The sequence below is a fragment of the Gymnodraco acuticeps genome, unplaced genomic scaffold (assembly GCF_902827175.1).
Source record: "Gymnodraco acuticeps unplaced genomic scaffold, fGymAcu1.1, whole genome shotgun sequence".
Classification (NCBI taxonomy): Eukaryota; Metazoa; Chordata; class Actinopteri; order Perciformes; family Bathydraconidae; genus Gymnodraco; species Gymnodraco acuticeps.
Genome location: NW_022989979.1, coordinates 2,217,730 through 2,238,491, shown reverse-complemented (window position 1 = coordinate 2,238,491; position 20,762 = coordinate 2,217,730). Strand labels below are relative to the sequence as shown.

At 40.9% G+C, this 20,762-nt stretch overlaps 1 protein-coding gene across 1 annotated transcript; it reads right to left on the bottom strand.

Annotated features, from left to right (window-relative positions):
- Positions 1 to 93: 93 nt before the first annotated feature.
- LOC117543386 (mucin-2-like) lies at positions 94 to 20,616 on the bottom strand. The gene is made up of 32 exons (XM_034211618.1): positions 20,081 to 20,616; positions 19,859 to 19,923; positions 19,594 to 19,742; positions 18,787 to 19,464; positions 15,208 to 15,416; positions 14,986 to 15,050; positions 14,721 to 14,869; positions 14,407 to 14,591; positions 11,851 to 12,393; positions 11,711 to 11,747; positions 11,013 to 11,221; positions 10,791 to 10,855; positions 10,526 to 10,674; positions 10,291 to 10,396; positions 7,472 to 8,250; positions 7,023 to 7,231; positions 6,801 to 6,865; positions 6,536 to 6,684; positions 5,708 to 6,406; positions 5,259 to 5,467; positions 5,037 to 5,101; positions 4,772 to 4,920; positions 3,902 to 4,642; positions 3,453 to 3,661; positions 3,231 to 3,295; positions 2,966 to 3,114; positions 1,868 to 2,836; positions 1,170 to 1,378; positions 948 to 1,012; positions 683 to 831; positions 284 to 559; positions 94 to 98 (listed from the first exon to the last, which is right to left on the bottom strand). The coding sequence occupies exons 1-32, from the start codon at positions 20,570 to 20,572 to the stop codon at positions 94 to 96; spliced, it is 8,262 nt and encodes a 2,753-aa protein (XP_034067509.1). The 5' UTR covers positions 20,573 to 20,616.
- Positions 20,617 to 20,762: the final 146 nt, after the last annotated feature.

Genomic DNA, 20,762 nt, shown 5'->3' with positions numbered 1-20,762 from the left:
TTACTGATGGTGAAGTTGGGTTGACTGATGGTGAGGTTGGGTTGACTGGTGATGTAAGGTTGACTGGTGATGTAAGGTTGACTGGTGGTGATGTCATGCTGACAGATGGTGAAGTTGGGTTAAATGGGGATGTAATGTTGACTGGTGATGAGGTTGGGTTGACTGATGATGTAATATTGGCTGGTGTTGATGTCATCTTAACTGATGGTGAAGTTGGGTTGACTGGTGGTGAAGTAATGTTGACTGTTGGTGATGTTGGGTTGACTGGTGATGTAAGGGTTGACTGGTGATGTCATGTTTACTGATGGTGAAGTTGGGTTGACTGATGGTGAAGTAATGTTGACTGATGGTGAGGTTGGGTTGACTGGTGATGTCATGTTTACTGATGGTGAGGTTGGGTTGAATGGTGATGTAATGTTGACTGGTGGGGATGTCATGTTGACTGGTAATGATGTCATGTTGACTGGTGATGAAGTCATGTTGACTGGAGGTGAGGTGATGTTGACAAGTGGTGTTGAAGGGGCAACTGTGGTTGGGGCTGGAGTTGCAGCCAAAACAACTACAAATACAAATGTTCAAATACGTTATTGTGTGGTTTTGATAAACATATTCTTGTCACAAGATAGTCAGTATGTCCTCCCAATAATCAAACTTGACAGTTGGAAGATACAGCAAGTCTTACCTGCTGCAGAAATAGAACATGTGTTGACACTGAGAGAAAAATTGGAGCTGGAAGAGGCAGTCACCAAAGTTCCAGCTGCAGAAGTGGTATTTGGTAATGTATTCCCTTCATTGAATATCAGTTCAGCATCTACCTCAACGGATCCTTGACTGTAACACAAATATTTTGAAAAGTCATTTTTGATTCCTTATTGTCCTATTGTATATGTTAGCAAACAAGTAGAACAGCCATTTTACAAATGTAATGGCAAGCAATTGTGTTATACCTGAAGCTGTTGATGACAGTACGATTGAAGCTGGATCCATATTGTTCTGAATAGACCATGTCGAGCTGTGAATGAATTTGGTTGAAAAACATTCAAACATTTAAGAATAAAGATGAAATAAGAAAAGAATCATTTGAAATTAGTGTTTTTTAATAAATGTTCTTGAGTAGCAAAGGATAGTGTAAGACGCAAAAACAGAAGAAATATATAATATGAACTTACCGCTGTTGTCACTTTGTTCTTTAGTTCAAGGAACGCTGGTGAAGATTTGTTTGCAAGTTGAGGAGTAAAAGTTTCTTTCAACTTAAATCCCAACTTGATTTTTGGCTCTGTTGTGGTAGGTGTTGAGGTTGTAGTTGTAGTTGGAGAGCTAGTAGTTGTGATGCTTGGTGGTGCTGATGTTCCAGTGACAGGCGGAGTGCTTGCATTACCTTGAAATAAGGAAATATTTATTGGAAATAAATATAACATTACACCAAAAAAGGTTGCTTTACTATATATTACATTACATTACATTACATTGCATTTAGCTGACGCTTTTATCCAAAGCGACTTACAATAAGTACATTCGACCAGGAAGACACAACCTTGAAGAAAACAGAATCATATAAGTACATCAGGTTTCATAGAGCCAAACGTTTCAAGTGCTACTCCATTGGCTTTAGGTAAGCCAGTCCTTTATTAGTATAAAAGTGCTTCGTTAATAGTTCTAACGCTCGAAGTGGAGTCGAAAGAGATGTATACATATATACATTTCAGCCAGTGATAGTGGTCCAATAATGAAAAATACTGATGCTACATCTTTGGTGTAGCTCACATTTAAATAAAATGAAAACATATAATTAATTATGGACTAGTGGTATAATAATCATTAAGTTAATACAGAATATAGTATATCCATGGTGGAGAGCATGTATTACCAGGCAAGGGCATTGTTGTAACTGGTGGTGAAGTCATGTTGACTGATGATGAGGTTGGGTTGACTGGTGATGTAATATTGACTGGTGGTGATGTCATGCTGACAGATGGTGAAGTTGGGTTGACTGATGGTGAAGTAATGTTGACTGATGGTGAGGTTGGGTTGACTGGTGATGTAAGGTTGACTGGTGGTGATGTCATGCTGACAGATGGTGAAGTTGGGTTAACTGGGGATGTAATGTTGACTGGTGATGAGGTTGGGTTGACTGGTGATGTAATATTGGATGGTGTTGATGTCATGTTAACTGATGGTGAAGTTGGGTTGACTGATGGTGAAGTAATGTTGACTGATGGTGAGGTTGGTTTGACTGGTGATGTAAGGTTGACTGGTGGTGATGTCATGCTAACAGATGGTGAAGTTGGTTTGACTGATGGTGAAGTAATGTTGACTGATGGTGAGGTTGGTTTGACTGGTGATGTAATATTGACTGGTGGTGATGTTGGGTTGACTGGTGATGTAATATTGACTGATGGTGAAGTAATGTTGGCTGGTGTTGATGTCATGTTTACTGATGGTGAAGTTGGGTTGACTGGTGGTGAAGTAATGTTGACTGTTGGTGATGTTGGGTTGACTGGTGATGTCATGTTTACTGATGGTGAGGTTGGGTTGAATGGTGATGTAATGTTGACTGGTGGGGATGTCATGTTGACTGGTGATGATGTCATGTTGACTGGTGATGATGTCCGGTTGACTGGTGTTGATGTCATCTTTACTGATGGTGATGTTGGGTTGACTGGTGATGTAATGTTGACTGGTGGGGATGTCATGTTGACTGGTGATGATGTCCAGTTGACTGGTGGTGATGTTGGGTTGACTGGTGATGAAGTCATGTTGACTGGAGGTGAGGTGATGTTGACAAGTGGTGTTGAAGGGGCAACTGTGGTTGGGGCTGGAGTTGCAGCCAAAACAACTACAAATACAAATACAAATGTTCAAATACGTTATTGTGTGGTTTTGATAAACATATTCTTGTCACAAGATAGTCAGTATGTCCTCCCAATAATCAAACTTGACAGTTGGAAGATACAGCAAGTCTTACCTGCTGCAGAAATAGAAGATGTGTTGACACTGAGAGAAAAATTGGAGCTGGAAGAGGCAGTCACCAAAGTTCCAGCTGCAGAAGTGGTATTTGGTAATGTATTCCCTTCATTGAATATCAGTTCAGCATCTACCTCAACGGATCCTTGACTGTAACACAAATATTTTGAAAAGTCATTTTTGATTCCTTATTGTCCTATTGTATATGTTAGCAAACAAGTAGAACAGCCATTTTACAAATGTAATGGCAAGCAATTGTTTTATACCTGAAGCTGTTGATGACAGTACGATTGAAGCTGGATCCATATTGTTCTGAATAGACCATGTCGAGCTGTGAATGAATTTGGTTAAAAAACATTCAAACATTTAAGAATAAAGATGAAATAAGAAAAGAATCATTTGAAATGAGTGTTTTTTAATAAATGTTCTTGAGTAGCAAAGGATAGTGTAAGACGCAAAAACAGAAGAAATATATAATATGAACTTACCGCTGTGGTCACTTTGTTCTTTAGTTCAAGGAACGCTGGTGAAGATTTGTTTGCAAGTTGAGGAGTAAAAGTTTCTTTCAACTTAAATCCCAACTTGATTTTTGGCTCTGTTGTGGTAGGTGTTGAGGTTGTAGTTGCAGTTGGAGAGCTAGTAGTTGTGATGCTTGGTGGTGCTGATGTTCCAGTGACAGGCGGAGTGCTTGCATTACCTTGAAATAAGGAAATATTTATTGGAAATAAATATAACATTACACCATAACAGGTTGCTTTACTATATATACATTTCAGCCAGTGATAGTGGTCCAATAATGAAAAAGACTGATGCTACATGTTTGGTGTATCTCACATTTAAATAAAATGAAAACATATAATTAATTATGGACTAGTGGTATAATAATCATTAAGTTAATACAAAATATAGTATATCCATTGTGGAGAGCATGTATTACCAGGCAAGGGCATTGTTGTAACTGGTGGTGAAGTCATGTTGACTGGTGATGTAAGGTTGACTGGTGGTGATGTCATGCTGACAGATGGTGAAGTTGGGTAAACTGGGGATGTAATGTTGACTGGTGATGAGGTTGGGTTGACTGGTGATGTAATATTGGATGGTGTTGATGTCATGTTAACTGATGGTGAAGTTGGGTTGACTGATGGTGAAGTAATGTTGACTGATGGTGAGGTTGGTTTGACTGGTGATGTAATATTGACTGGTGGTGATGTTGGGTTGACTGGTGATGTAATGTTGACTGATGGTGAAGTAATGTTGGCTGGTGTTGATGTCATGTTTACTGATGGTGAAGTTGGGTTGACTGGTGGTGAAGTAATGTTGACTGTTGGTGATGTTGGGTTGACTGGTGATGTAAGGTTGACTGGTGATGTCATGTTTACTGATGGTGGAGTTGGGTTGACTGATGGTGAAGTAATGTTGACTGATGGTGAGGTTGGGTTGACTGGTGATGTCATGTTTACTGATGGTGAGGTTGGGTTGAATGGTGATGTAATGTTGACTGGTGGGGATGTCATGTTGACTGGTGATGATGTCCGGTTGACTGGTGGTGATGTTGGGTTGACTGGTGGTGATGTTGGGTTGACTGGTGATGAAGTCATGTTGACTGGAGGTGAGGTGATGTTGACAAGTGGTGTTGAAGGGGCAACTGTGGTTGGGGCTGGAGTTGCAGCCAAAACAACTACAAATACAAATACAAATGTTCAAATACGTTATTGTGTGGTTTTGATAAACATATTCTTGTCACAAGATAGTCAGTATGTCCTCCCAATAATCAAACTTGACGGTTGGAAGATACAGCAAGTCTTACCTGCTGCAGAAATAGAACATGTGTTGACACTGAGAGAAAAATTGGAGCTGGAAGAGGCAGTCACCAAAGTTCCAGCTGCAGAAGTGGTATTTGGTAATGTATTCCCTTCATTGAATATCAGTTCAGCATCTACCTCAACGGATCCTTGACTGTAACACAAATATTTTGAAAAGTCATTTTTGATTCCTTATTGTCCTATTGTATATGTTAGCAAACAAGTAGAACAGCCATTTTACAAATGTAATGGCAAGCAATTGTTTTATACCTGAAGCTGTTGATGACAGTACGATTGAAGCTGGATCCATATTGTTCTGAATAGACCATGTCGAGCTGTGAATGAATTTGGTTGAAAAACATTCAAACATTTAAGAATAAAGATGATATAAGAAAAGAATCATTTGAAATTAGTGTTTTTTAATAAATGTTCTTGAGTAGCAAAGGATAGTGTAAGACGTAAAAACAGAAGAAATATATAATATGAACTTACCGCTGTGGTCACTTTGTTCTTTAGTTCAAGGAACGCTGGTGAAGATTTGTTTGCAAGTTGAGGAGTAAAAGTTTGTTTCAACTTAAATCCCAACTTGATTTTTGGCTCTGTTGTGGTAGGTGTTGAGGTTGTAGTTGTAGTTGGAGAGCTAGTAGTTGTGATGCTTGGTGGTGCTGATGTTCCAGTGACAGGCGGAGTGCTTGCATTACCTTGAAATAAGGAAATATTTATTGGAAATAAATATAACATTACACCAAAAAAGGTTGCTTTACTATATATACATTTCAGCCAGTGATAGTGGTCCAATAATGAAAAAGACTGATGCTACATGTTTGGTGTATCTCACATTTAAATAAAATGAAAACATATAATTAATTATGGACTAGTGGTATAATAATCATTAAGTTAATACAAAATATAGTATATCCATTGTGGAGAGCATGTATTACCAGGCAAGGGCATTGTTGTAACTGGTGGTGAAGTCATGTTGACTGATGATGAGGTTGGGTTGACTGGTGATGTAATATTGACTGGTGGTGATGTCATCTTTACTGATGGTGAAGTTGGGTTGACTGATGGTGAGGTTGGGTTGACTGGTGATGTAAGGTTGACTGGTGATGTAAGGTTGACTGGTGGTGATGTCATACTGACAGATGGTGAAGTTGGGTTAAATGGGGATGTAATGTTGACTGGTGATGAGGTTGGGTTGACTGATGATGTAATATTGGCTGGTGTTGATGTCATCTTAACTGATGGTGAAGTTGGGTTGACTGGTGGTGAAGTAATGTTGACTGTTGGTGATGTTGGGTTGACTGGTGATGTAAGGTTGACTGGTGATGTCATGTTTACTGATGGTGAAGTTGGGTTGACTGATGGTGAAGTAATGTTGACTGATGGTGAGGTTGGGTTGACTGGTGATGTCATGTTTACTGATGGTGAGGTTGGGTTGAATGGTGATGTAATGTTGACTGGTGGTGATGTCATGTTGACTGGTGATGATGTCATGTTGACTGGTGATGATGTCCGGTTGACTGGTGGTGATGTTGGGTTGACTGGTGATGAAGTCATGTTGACTGGAGGTGAGGTGATGTTGACAAGTGGTGTTGAAGGGGCAACTGTGGTTGGGGCTGGAGTTGCAGCCAAAACAACTACAAATACAAATACAAATGTTCAAATACGTTATTGTGTGGTTTTGATAAACATATTCTTGTCACAAGATAGTCAGTATGTCCTCCCAATAATCAAACTTGACAGTTGGGAGATACAGCAAGTCTTACCTGCTGCAGAAATAGAAGATGTGTTGACACTGAGAGAAAAATTGGAGCTGGAAGAGGCAGTCACCAAAGTTCCAGCTGCAGAAGTGGTATTTGGTAATGTATTCCCTTCATTGAATATCAGTTCAGCATCTACCTCAACGGATCCTTGACTGTAACACAAATATTTTGAAAAGTCATTTTTGATTCCTTATTGTCCTATTGTATATGTTAGCAAACAAGTAGAACAGCCATTTTACAAATGTAATGGCAAGCAATTGTTTTATACCTGAAGCTGTTGATGACAGTACGATTGAAGCTGGATCCATATTGTTCTGAATAGACCATGTCGAGCTGTGAATGAATTTGGTTGAAAAACATTCAAACATTTAAGAATAAAGATGATATAAGAAAAGAATCATTTGAAATTAGCGTTTTTTAATAAATGTTCTTGAGTAGCAAAGGATAGTGTAAGACGCAAAAACAGAAGAAATATATAATATGAACTTACCGCTGTGGTCACTTTGTTCTTTAGTTCAAGGAACGCTGGTGAAGATTTGTTTGCAAGTTGAGGAGTAAAAGTTTCTTTCAACTTAAATCCCAACTTGATTTTTGGCTCTGTTGTGGTAGGTGTTGAGGTTGTAGTTGCAGTTGGAGAGCTAGTAGTTGTGATGCTTGGTGGTGCTGATGTTCCAGTGACAGGCGGAGTGCTTGCATTACCTTGAAATAAGGAAATATTTATTGGAAATAAATATAACATTACACCATAACAGGTTGCTTTACTATATATACATTTCAGCCAGTGATAGTGGTCCAATAATGAAAAAGACTGATGCTACATGTTTGGTGTATCTCACATTTAAATAAAATGAAAACATATAATTAATTATGGACTAGTGGTATAATAATCATTAAGTTAATACAAAATATAGTATATCCATTGTGGAGAGCATGTATTACCAGGCAAGGGCATTGTTGTAACTGGTGGTGAAGTCATGTTGACTGATGATGAGGTTGGGTTGACTGGTGATGTAAGGTTGACTGGTGGTGATGTCATGCCGACAGATGGTGAAGTTGGGTGAACTGGGGATGTAATGTTGACTGGTGATGAGGTTGGGTTGACTGGTGATGTAATATTGGATGGTGTTGATGTCATGTTAACTGATGGTGAAGTTGGGTTGACTGATGGTGAAGTAATGTTGACTGATGGTGAGGTTGGTTTGACTGGTGATGTAAGGTTGACTGGTGGTGATGTCATGCTGACAGATGGTGAAGTTGGGTTGACTGATGGTGAAGTAATGTTGACTGATGGTGAGGTTGGTTTGACTGGTGATGTAATATTGACTGGTGGTGATGTTGGGTTGACTGGTGATGTAATGTTGACTGATGGTGAAGTAATGTTGGCTGGTGTTGATGTCATGTTTACTGATGGTGAAGTTGGGTTGACTGGTGGTGAAGTAATGTTGACTGTTGGTGATGTTGGGTTGACTGGTGATGTAAGGTTGACTGGTGATGTCAACTTTACTGATGGTGGAGTTGGGTTGACTGATGGTGAAGTAATGTTGACTGATGGTGAGGTTGGGTTGACTGGTGATGTCATGTTTACTGATGGTGAGGTTGGGTTGAATGGTGATGTAATGTTGACTGGTGGGGATGTCATGTTGACTGGTGATGATGTCATGTTGACTGGTGATGATGTCCGGTTGACTGGTGGTGATGTTGGGTTGACTGGTGGTGATGTTGGGTTGACTGGTGGTGATGTTGGGTTGACTGGTGATGAAGTCATGTTGACTGGAGGTGAGGTGATGTTGACAAGTGGTGTTGAAGGGGCAACTGTGGTTGGGGCTGGAGTTGCAGCCAAAACAACTACAAATACAAATACAAATGTTCAAATACGTTATTGTGTGGTTTTGATAAACATATTCTTGTCACAAGATAGTCAGTATGTCCTCCCAATAATCAAACTTGACAGTTGGAAGATACAGCAAGCCTTACCTGCTGCAGAAATAGAACATGTGTTGACACTGAGAGAAAAATTGGAGCTGGAAGAGGCAGTCACCAAAGTTCCAGCTGCAGAAGTGGTATTTGGTAATGTATTCCCTTCATTGAATATCAGTTCAGCATCTACCTCAACGGATCCTTGACTGTAACACAAATATTTTGAAAAGTCATTTTTGATTCCTTATTGTCCTATTGTATATGTTAGCAAACAAGTAGAATAGCCATTTTACAAATGTAATGGCAAGCAATTGTGTTATACCTGAAGCTGTTGATGACAGTACGATTGAAGCTGGATCCATATTGTTCTGAATAGACCATGTCGAGCTGTGAATGAATTTGGTTGAAAAACATTCAAACATTTAAGAATAAAGATGAATATAAGAAAAGAATCATTTGAAATTAGTGTTTTTTAATAAATGTTCTTGAGTAGCAAAGGATAGTGTAAGACGCAAAAACAGAAGAAATATATAATATGAACTTACCGCTGTGGTCACTTTGTTCTTTAGTTCAAGGAACGCTGGTGAAGATTTGTTTGCAAGTTGAGGAGTAAAAGTTTCTTTCAACTTAAATCCCAACTTGATTTTTGGCTCTGTTGTGGTAGGTGTTGAGGTTGTAGTTGTAGTTGGAGAGCTAGTAGTTGTGATACTTGGTGGTGCTGATGTTCCAGTGACAGGCGGAGTGCTTGCATTACCTTGAAATAAGGAAATATTTATTGGAAATAAATATAACATTACACCAAAAAAGGTTGCTTTACTATATATTACATTACATTACATTACATTGCATTTAGCTGACGCTTTTATCCAAAGCGACTTACAATAAGTACATTCGACCAGGAAGACACAACCTTGAAGAAAACAGAATCATATAAGTACATCAGGTTTCATAGAGCCAAACGTTTCAAGTGCTACTCCATTGGCTTTAGGTAAGCCAGTCCTTTATTAGTATAAAAGTGCTTCGTTAATAGTTCTAACGCTCGAAGTGGAGTCGAAAGAGATGTATACATATATACATTTCAGCCAGTGATAGTGGTCCAATAATGAAAAAGACTGATGCTACATCTTTGGTGTAGCTCACATTTAAATAAAATGAAAACATATAATTAATTATGGACTAGTGGTATAATAATCATTAAGTTAATACAGAATATAGTATATCCATGGTGGAGAGCATGTATTACCAGGCAAGGGCATTGTTGTAACTGGTGGTGAAGTCATGTTGGCTGATGATGAGGTTGGGTTGACTGGTGATGTAATATTGACTGGTGGTGATGTCATGCTGACAGATGGTGAAGTTGGGTTGACTGATGGTGAAGTAATGTTGACTGATGGTGAGGTTGGGTTGACTGGTGATGTAAGGTTGACTGGTGGTGATGTCATGCTGACAGATGGTGAAGTTGGGTTAACTGGGGATGTAATGTTGACTGGTGATGAGGTGGGTTGACTGGTGATGTAATATTGGATGGTGTTGATGTCATGTTAACTGATGGTGAAGTTGGGTTGACTGATGGTGAAGTAATGTTGACTGATGGTGAGGTTGGGTTGACTGGTGATGTCATGTTTACTGATGGTGAGGTTGGGTTGAATGGTGATGTAATGTTGACTGGTGGGGATGTCATGTCGACTGGTGATGATGTCATGTTGACTGGTGATGATGTCCGGTTGACTGGTGTTGATGTCATCTTTACTGATGGTGATGTTGGGTTGACTGGTGATGTAATGTTGACTGGTGGGGATGTGATGTTGACTGGTGATGATGTCCAGTTGACTGGTGGTGATGTTGGGTTGACTGGTGATGAAGTCATGTTGACTGGAGGTGAGGTGATGTTGACAAGTGGTGTTGAAGGGGCAACTGTGGTTGGGGCTGGAGTTGCAGCCAAAACAACTACAAATACAAATACAAATGTTCAAATACGTTATTGTGTGGTTTTGATAAACATATTCTTGTCACAAGATAGTCAGTATGTCCTCCCAATAATCAAACTTGACAGTTGGAAGATACAGCAAGTCTTACCTGCTGCAGAAATAGAACATGTGTTGACACTGAGAGAAAAATTGGAGCTGGAAGAGGCAGTCACCAAAGTTCCAGCTGCAGAAGTGGTATTTGGTAATGTATTCCCTTCATTGAATATCAGTTCAGCATCTACCTCAACGGATCCTTGACTGTAACACAAATATTTTGAAAAGTCATTTTTGATTCCTTATTGTCCTATTGTATATGTTAGCAAACAAGTAGAACAGCCATTTTACAAATGTAATGGCAAGCAATTGTTTTATACCTGAAGCTGTTGATGACAGTACGATTGAAGCTGGATCCATATTGTTCTGAATAGACCATGTCGAGCTGTGAATGAATTTGGTTGAAAAACATTCAAACATTTAAGAATAAAGATGAAATAAGAAAAGAATCATTTGAAATGAGTGTTTTTTAATAAATGTTCTTGAGTAGCAAAGGATAGTGTAAGACGCAAAAACAGAAGAAATATATAATATGAACTTACCGCTGTGGTCACTTTGTTCTTTAGTTCAAGGAACGCTGGTGAAGATTTGTTTGCAAGTTGAGGAGTAAAAGTTTCTTTCAACTTAAATCCCAACTTGATTTTTGGCTCTGTTGTGGTAGGTGTTGAGGTTGTAGTTGTAGTTGGAGAGCTAGTAGTTGTGATACTTGGTGGTGCTGATGTTCCAGTGACAGGCGGAGTGCTTGCATTACCTTGAAATAAGGAAATATTTATTGGAAATAAATATAACATTACACCAAAAAAGGTTGCTTTACTATATATTACATTACATTACATTACATTGCATTTAGCTGACGCTTTTATCCAAAGCGACTTACAATAAGTACATTCGACCAGGAAGACACAACCTTGAAGAAAACAGAATCATATAAGTACATCAGGTTTCATAGAGCCAAACGTTTTCAAGTGCTACTCCATTGGCTTTAGGTAAGCCAGTCCTTTATTAGTATAAAAGTGCTTCGTTAATAGTTCTAACGCTCGAAGTGGAGTCGAAAGAGATGTATACATATATACATTTCAGCCAGTGATAGTGGTCCAATAATGAAAAGACTGATGCTACATCTTTGGTGTAGCTCACATTTAAATAAAATGAAAACATATAATTAATTATGGACTAGTGGTATAATAATCATTAAGTTAATACAGAATATAGTATATCCATGGTGGAGAGCATGTATTACCAGGCAAGGGCATTGTTGTAACTGGTGGTGAAGTCATGTTGGCTGATGATGAGGTTGGGTTTGACTGGTGATGTAATATTGACTGGTGGTGATGTCATGCTGACAGATGGTGAAGTTGGGTTGACTGATGGTGAAGTAATGTTGACTGATGGTGAGGTTGGGTTGACTGGTGATGTAAGGTTGACTGGTGGTGATGTCATGCTGACAGATGGTGAAGTTGGGTTAACTGGGGATGTAATGTTGACTGGTGATGAGGTTGGGTTGACTGGTGATGTAATATTGGATGGTGTTGATGTCATGTTAACTGATGGTGAAGTTGGGTTGACTGATGGTGAAGTAATGTTGACTGATGGTGAGGTTGGTTTGACTGGTGATGTAAGGTTGACTGGTGGTGATGTCATGCTAACAGATGGTGAAGTTGGTTTGACTGATGGTGAAGTAATGTTGACTGATGGTGAGGTTGGTTTGACTGGTGATGTAATATTGACTGGTGGTGATGTTGGGTTGACTGGTGATGTAATATTGACTGATGGTGAAGTAATGTTGGCTGGTGTTGATGTCATGTTTACTGATGGTGAAGTTGGGTTGACTGATGGTGAAGTAATGTTGACTGATGGTGAGGTTGGGTTGACTGGTGATGTCATGTTTACTGATGGTGAGGTTGGGTTGAATGGTGATGTAATGTTGACTGGTGGGGATGTCATGTCGACTGGTGATGATGTCATGTTGACTGGTGATGATGTCCGGTTGACTGGTGTTGATGTCATCTTTACTGATGGTGATGTTGGGTTGACTGGTGATGTAATGTTGACTGGTGGGGATGTGATGTTGACTGGTGATGATGTCCAGTTGACTGGTGGTGATGTTGGGTTGACTGGTGATGAAGTCATGTTGACTGGAGGTGAGGTGATGTTGACAAGTGGTGTTGAAGGGCTAACTGTGGTTGGGGCTGGAGTTGCAGCCAAAACAACTACAAATACAAATACAAATGTTCAAATACGTTATTGTGTGGTTTTGATAAACATATTCTTGTCACAAGATAGTCAGTATGTCCTCCCAATAATCAAACTTGACAGTTGGAAGATACAGCAAGTCTTACCTGCTGCAGAAATAGAAGATGTGTTGACACTGAGAGAAAAATTGGAGCTGGAAGAGGCAGTCACCAAAGTTCCAGCTGCAGAAGTGGTATTTGGTAATGTATTCCCTTCATTGAATATCAGTTCAGCATCTACCTCAACGGATCCTTGACTGTAACACAAATATTTTGAAAAGTCATTTTTGATTCCTTATTGTCCTATTGTATATGTTAGCAAACAAGTAGAACAGCCATTTTACAAATGTAATGGCAAGCAATTGTTTTATACCTGAAGCTGTTGATGACAGTACGATTGAAGCTGGATCCATATTGTTCTGAATAGACCATGTCGAGCTGTGAATGAATTTGGTTAAAAAACATTCAAACATTTAAGAATAAAGATGAAATAAGAAAATAATCATTTGAAATGAGTGTTTTTTAATAAATGTTCTTGAGTAGCAAAGGATAGTGTAAGACGCAAAAACAGAAGAAATATATAATATGAACTTACCGCTGTGGTCACTTTGTTCTTTAGTTCAAGGAACGCTGGTGAAGATTTGTTTGCAAGTTGAGGAGTAAAAGTTTCTTTCAACTTAAATCCCAACTTGATTTTTGGCTCTGTTGTGGTAGGTGTTGAGGTTGTAGTTGCAGTTGGAGAGCTAGTAGTTGTGATGCTTGGTGGTGCTGATGTTCCAGTGACAGGCGGAGTGCTTGCATTACCTTGAAATAAGGAAATATTTATTGGAAATAAATATAACATTACACCATAACAGGTTGCTTTACTATATATACATTTCAGCCAGTGATAGTGGTCCAATAATGAAAAAGACTGATGCTACATGTTTGGTGTATCTCACATTTAAATAAAATGAAAACATATAATTAATTATGGACTAGTGGTATAATAATCATTAAGTTAATACAAAATATAGTATATCCATTGTGGAGAGCATGTATTACCAGGCAAGGGCATTGTTGTAACTGGTGGTGAAGTCATGTTGACTGATGATGAGGTTGGGTTGACTGGTGATGTAAGGTTGACTGGTGGTGATGTCATGCTGACAGATGGTGAAGTTGGGTGAACTGGGGATGTAATGTTGACTGGTGATGAGGTTGGGTTGACTGGTGATGTAATATTGGATGGTGTTGATGTCATGTTAACTGATGGTGAAGTTGGGTTGACTGATGGTGAAGTAATGTTGACTGATGGTGAGGTTGGTTTGACTGGTGATGTAAGGTTGACTGGTGGTGATGTCATGCTAACAGATGGTGAAGTTGGGTTGACTGATGGTGAAGTAATGTTGACTGATGGTGAGGTTGGTTTGACTGGTGATGTAATATTGACTGGTGGTGATGTTGGGTTGACTGGTGATGTAATGTTGACTGATGGTGAAGTAATGTTGGCTGGTGTTGATGTCATGTTTACTGATGGTGAAGTTGGGTTGACTGGTGGTGAAGTAATGTTGACTGTTGGTGATGTTGGGTTGACTGGTGATGTAAGGTTGACTGGTGATGTCATGTTTACTGATGGTGGAGTTGGGTTGACTGATGGTGAAGTAATGTTGACTGATGGTGAGGTTGGGTTGACTGGTGATGTCATGTTTACTGATGGTGATGTAATGTTGACTGGTGGGGATGTCATGTTGACTGGTGATGATGTCATGTTGACTGGTGATGATGTCCGGTTGACTGGTGGTGATGTTGGGTTGACTGGTGATGAAGTCATGTTGACTGGAGGTGAGGTGATGTTGACAAGTGGTGTTGAAGGGGCAACTGTGGTTGGGGCTGGAGTTGCAGCCAAAACAACTACAAATACAAATACAAATGTTCAAATACGTTATTGTGTGGTTTTGATAAACATATTCTTGTCACAAGATAGTCAGTATGTCCTCCCAATAATCAAACTTGACGGTTGGAAGATACAGCAAGTCTTACCTGCTGCAGAAATAGAACATGTGTTGACACTGAGAGAAAAATTGGAGCTGGAAGAGGCAGTCACCAAAGTTCCAGCTGCAGAAGTGGTATTTGGTAATGTATTCCCTTCATTGAATATCAGTTCAGCATCTACCTCAACGGATCCTTGACTGTAACACAAATATTTTGAAAAGTCATTTTTGATTCCTTATTGTCCTATTGTATATGTTAGCAAACAAGTAGAACAGCCATTTTACAAATGTAATGGCAAGCAATTGTTTTATACCTGAAGCTGTTGATGACAGTACGATTGAAGCTGGATCCATATTGTTCTGAATAGACCATGTCGAGCTGTGAATGAATTTGGTTGAAAAACATTCAAACATTTAAGAATAAAGATGATATAAGAAAAGAATCATTTGAAATTAGTGTTTTTTAATAAATGTTCTTGAGTAGCAAAGGATAGTGTAAGACGTAAAAACAGAAGAAATATATAATATGAACTTACCGCTGTGGTCACTTTGTTCTTTAGTTCAAGGAACGCTGGTGAAGATTTGTTTGCAAGTTGAGGAGTAAAAGTTTCTTTCAACTTAAATCCCAACTTGATTTTTGGCTCTGTTGTGGTAGGTGTTGAGGTTGTAGTTGTAGTTGGAGAGCTAGTAGTTGTGATGCTTGGTGGTGCTGATGTTCCAGTGACAGGCGGAGTGCTTGCATTACCTTGAAATAAGGAAATATTTATTGGAAATAAATATAACATTACACCAAAAAAGGTTGCTTTACTATATATACATGTCAGCCAGTGATAGTGGTCCAATAATGAAAAAGACTGATGCTACATGTTTGGTGTATCCATTCCTGTTCATGTGTCTTCTCGCAATTATCACTGGCCCCGTGTATCTCCTAATCGATATAACCGGCCTGCTCTCGTCTATCCCACGTGCTCCACTGAGATCCATCATCTAGTTTCAGGTGGCCTGTGGAACTGCCAGTCAGCTGTTCCTAAGGCTGACTTCATCTCTGGCTACACCTCCCTGCAGTCTCTGGATTTCCTTGCTCTCACTGAGACCTGGATTACTCCATCCAACACATCCACCCCAGCAGCTCTCTCCACTGCATATTCCTTCTCCCATACACCCAGACCCACTGGCAGAGGAGGTGGCACTGGTCTCCTGCTCTCTCCCAAATGGAGCTTTTCCCTCTTCAAGCTACCTAACTTTACTCCTTCCACCTTTGAGTTCCATGCCGTCACAGTAACCCATCCTATACAGTTAACCATTGTTGTTCTCTACCGTCCACCAGGCGCCTTGGGGGACTTCTTGGAGGAATTAGATCATCTCCTCTCACACATCCCTGAAACTGGCCCTCCCGCTGTACTTCTCGGAGACTTCAACCTCCAGATGGGGAAGATAGACGAACTAACATCTCTGTTAACCGCCTTTGCTTTCTCACTCTCTCCGTCCCCACCGACTCATAAAGCTGGCAATGTCCTTGATCTCATATTCTCAAGGAACTGCGCTACTTCTAACCTCTCTGTAAACCCGCTCCACACATCCGATCACTTCTTCATTTCATTCTCTCTATCCCTTTCCAAACATAACAAACTAATCTCTTCCCATCCTACACTTGTCCGCCGTAACCTTCGCTCCCTCTCTCCCTCTACCTTTGCCTCGTCGGTGCTCTCAGCCCTCCCTTCCTCTGATTCGTTCCAACTACTGCCTCCAAACTCTGCTGCAGAAACTCTCCTCTCTACTCTCTCATCCACTCTGGACTCGCTCTGTCCTCTGACATCTCGGCAGGCTCGTCAGTCCCCTCCGGCTCCCTGGCTAAATGATGCACTGCGTGCTAATAGAACCGTCCTTAGGGCAGCAGAGCGGAAATGGTGGAAATCCAAACACCGTGACGACCTCCTAACCTATCAAGCTCTCCTCTCCTCTTTCTCTGCTTCGATCTCTCAGGCAAAAAGCACTTTCTTTCAAGATAAGATCCAATCTTCCTATTCCAATCCTAAAAAACTATTTTCCATCTTCTCCACCCTCTTGGACCCTCCAAAAGCTCCTCCCCCCTCCTCACTTCTGTCAAGCGACTTTGTTACCCACTTTGAAAAAAAGGTTAATGATATTCGCTCTTCTTTTTCTGACTCACCTTTACTCACCGCTGGGTCACCAGACCTTCCTTCCACCAACACACTAACCTCCTTTTCCCCTCTCTCTCCAAGTGAGGTTCTTACCCTCATCACCTCTGCCCGCCCTACCACCTGTCCTCTGGACCCTATCCCTTCAAACCTCCTTCAGACTATCGCTCCTGATATTCTACCGTTTCTCACCCATTTCATCAACACTTCTCTAACTTCTGGTCACTTTCCAAACAGTCTCAAGGAGGCAAGAGTAAACCCTCTCCTAAAGAAACCCACTCTCAACCCGTCTGATGTTATAAACTACAGGCCTGTCTCTCTCCTCCCGTTCCTGTCTAAATCACTTGAACGCGCTGTCTTTAAACAACTCTCCTGTTATCTCAATCAGAACAACCTTCTGGATCCGCACCACTCTGGTTTCAAGGCAGGTCACTCCACAGAAACTGCTCTCATTGCTGTCACGGAGGAACTGCACACTGCCAAAACTGCATCCCTCTCCTCTGTCATCATCCTGTTGGACCTGTCTGCTGCATTCGACACGGTGAATCATCAGATCCTCCTTCGCACTCTCCAAAAACTTGGAGTTTCTGGCTCTGCACTTTCCCTCCTCACCTCATACCTGAAAGACCGTACCTACAGGGTGACTTGGAGAGGGTCTGAGTCCGACCCTTGTCAATTAACTACGGGGGTCCCTCAGGGCTCTGTTCTTGGTCCCCTCCTCTTCTCCTTGTACACAAACTCGCTCGGATCAGTCATTAGCCCGCATGGTTTTTCTTACCACTGCTACGCTGACGACACCCAATTAATTCTGTCCTTTCCCCGCTCAGAGACCCAGGTCGTCGCACGCATCTCTGCTTGTCTAGCTGACATCTCTCAGTGGATGTCTGCTCACCACCTCAAGCTCAACCTTGACAAGACTGAGCTGCTCTTCCTCCCGGGAAAAGATTGTCCAACTCTTGACCTGACAATCAACATCGGCACCTCAGTTGTTTCCCCGACTCAGACTGCAAGGAATCTGGGTGTGACCCTAGATAACAACCTGTCCTTCACTGCAAACATCGCTGCTACAACCCGCTGCTGCAGATACACGCTTTACAACATCAGGAAGATACGTCCCCAGCTGACTCAGAAAGCGACTCAGGTTCTGGTCCAGGCTCTCGTCATCTCACGCCTAGACTACTGCAACTCCCTCCTGGCTGGTCTACCTGCATGTGCCATCCGACCTCTGCAGCTCATCCAGAATGCAGCGGCTCGTCTGGTTTTTCAACCTTCCTAAATTCTCCCACACCACTCCGCTCCTCCGCTCCCTTCACTGGCTTCCGGTAACTGCTAGAATCCACTTCAAGACACTGGTACTTGCTTACCGTGCTGCGAATGGATCTGGCCCTTCCTACATCCAGGACATGGTTAAACCGTACACCCCAGCGCGTGCACTACGCTCTGCATCAGCCAAACGACTCGTTGCGCCCTCGCTGCGAGGGGGACCCAAGTTCCCATCGGCGAAAACACGTGGGTTTGCTATCCTGGCTCCAAGATGGTGGAATGAGCTCCCCATTGACATCAGGACGGCAGATAGCTTGCACATCTTCCGGCGCAAACTGAAAACTCATCTCTTTCGACTCCACTTCGAGCGTTAGAACGATTAACGAAGCACTTTTATACTAATAAAGGACTGGATTACCTAAAGCCAGTTGAGTAGCACTTGAAATGTTTGGCTCTATGAAACCTGATATACTTATATGATTCTGTTTTCTTCAAGGTTGTGTCTTCCTGGTCGAATGTACTTATTGTAAGTCGCTTTGGACAAAAGCGTCAGCTAAATGCAATGTAATGTAATGTAATGTGTATCTCACATTTAAATAAAATGAAAACATATAATTAATTATGGACTAGTGGTATAATAATCATTAAGTTAATACAAAATATAGTATATCCATTGTGGAGAGCATGTATTACCAGGCAAGGGCATTGTTGTAACTGGTGGTGAAGTCATGTTGACTGATGATGAGGTTGGGTTGACTGGTGATGTAATATTGACTGGTGGTGATGTCATCTTTACTGATGGTGAAGTTGGGTTGACTGATGGTGAGGTTGGGTTGACTGGTGATGTAAGGTTGACTGGTGATGTAAAGTTGACTGGTGGTGATGTCATGCTGACAGATGGTGAAGTTGGGTTAACTGGGGATGTAATGTTGACTGGTGATGAGGTTGGGTTGACTGATGATGTAATATTGGCTGGTGTTGAAGTCATCTTAACTGATGGTGAAGTTGGGTTGACTGGTGGTGAAGTAATGTTGACTGTTGGTGATGTTGGGTTGACTGGTGATGTAAGGTTGACTGGTGATGTCATGTTTACTGATGGTGAAGTTGGGTTGACTGATGGTGAAGTAATGTTGACTGATGGTGAGGTTGGGTTGACTGGTGATGTCATGTTTACTGATGGTGAGGTTGGGTTGAATGGTGATGTAATGTTGACTGGTGGGGATGTCATGTTGACTGGTGATGATGTCCGGTTGACTGGTGGTGATGTTGGGTTGACTGGTGATGAAGTCATGTTGACTGGAGGTGAGGTGATGTTGACAAGTGGTGTTGAAGGGGCAACTGTGGTTGGGGCTGGAGTTGCAGCCAAAACAACTACAAATACAAATACAAATGTTCAAATACGTTATTGTGTGGTTTTGATAAACATATTCTTGTCACAAGATAGTCAGTATGTCCTCCCAATAATCAAACTTGACAGTTGGAAGATACAGCAAGTCTTACCTGCTGCAGAAATAGAAGATGTGTTGACACTGAGAGAAAAATTGGAGCTGGAAGAGGCAGTCACCAAAGTTCCAGCTGCAGAAGTGGTATTTGGTAATGTATTCCCTTCATTGAATATCAGTTCAGCATCTACCTCAACGGATCCTTGACTGTAACACAAATATTTTGAAAAGTCATTTTTGATTCCTTATTGTCCTATTGTATATGTTAGCAAACAAGTAGAACAGCCATTTTACAAATGTAATGGCAAGCAATTGTTTTATACCTGAAGCTGTTGATGACAGTACGATTGAAGCTGGATCCATATTGTTCTGAATAGACCATGTCGAGCTGTGAATGAATTTGGTTGAAAAACATTCAAACATTTAAGAATAAAGATGAAATAAGAAAAGAATCATTTGAAATGAGTGTTTTTTAATAAATGTTCTTGAGTAGCAAAGGATAGTGTAAGACGCAAAAACAGAAGAAATATATAATATGAACTTACCGCTGTGGTCACTTTGTTCTTTAGTTCAAGGAACGCTGGTGAAGATTTGTTTGCAAGTTGAGGAGTAAAAGTTTCTTTCAACTTAAATCCCAACTTGATTTTTGGCTCTGTTGTGGTAGGTGTTGAGGTTGTAGTTGTAGATGAAGTTGGGTTGACTGATGGTGAAGTAATGTTGACTGATGGGGAGGTTGGGTTGACTGGTGATGTAAGGTTGGCTGGTGGTGATGTCATGCTAACAGATGGTGAAGTTGGGTTGACTGATGGTGAAGTAATGTTGACTGATGGTGAGGTTGGTTTGACTGGTGATGTAATATTGACTGGTGGTGATGTTGGGTTGACTGGTGATGTAATGTTGACTGATGGTGAAGTAATGTTGGCTGATGTTGATGTCATGTTTACTGATGGTGAAGTTGGGTTGACTGGTGGTGAAGTAATGTTGACTGTTGGTGATGTTGGGTTGACTGGTGATGTAAGGTTGACTGGTGATGTCATGTTTACTGATGGTGAAGTTGGGTTGACTGATGGTGAAGTAATGTTGACTGATGGTGAGGTTGGGTTGACTGGTGATGTCATGTTTACTGATGGTGAGGTTGGGTTGAATGGTGATGTCATGTTGACTGGTGGGGATGTCATGTTGACTGGTGGGGATGTCATGTTGACTGGTGATGATGTCATGTTGACT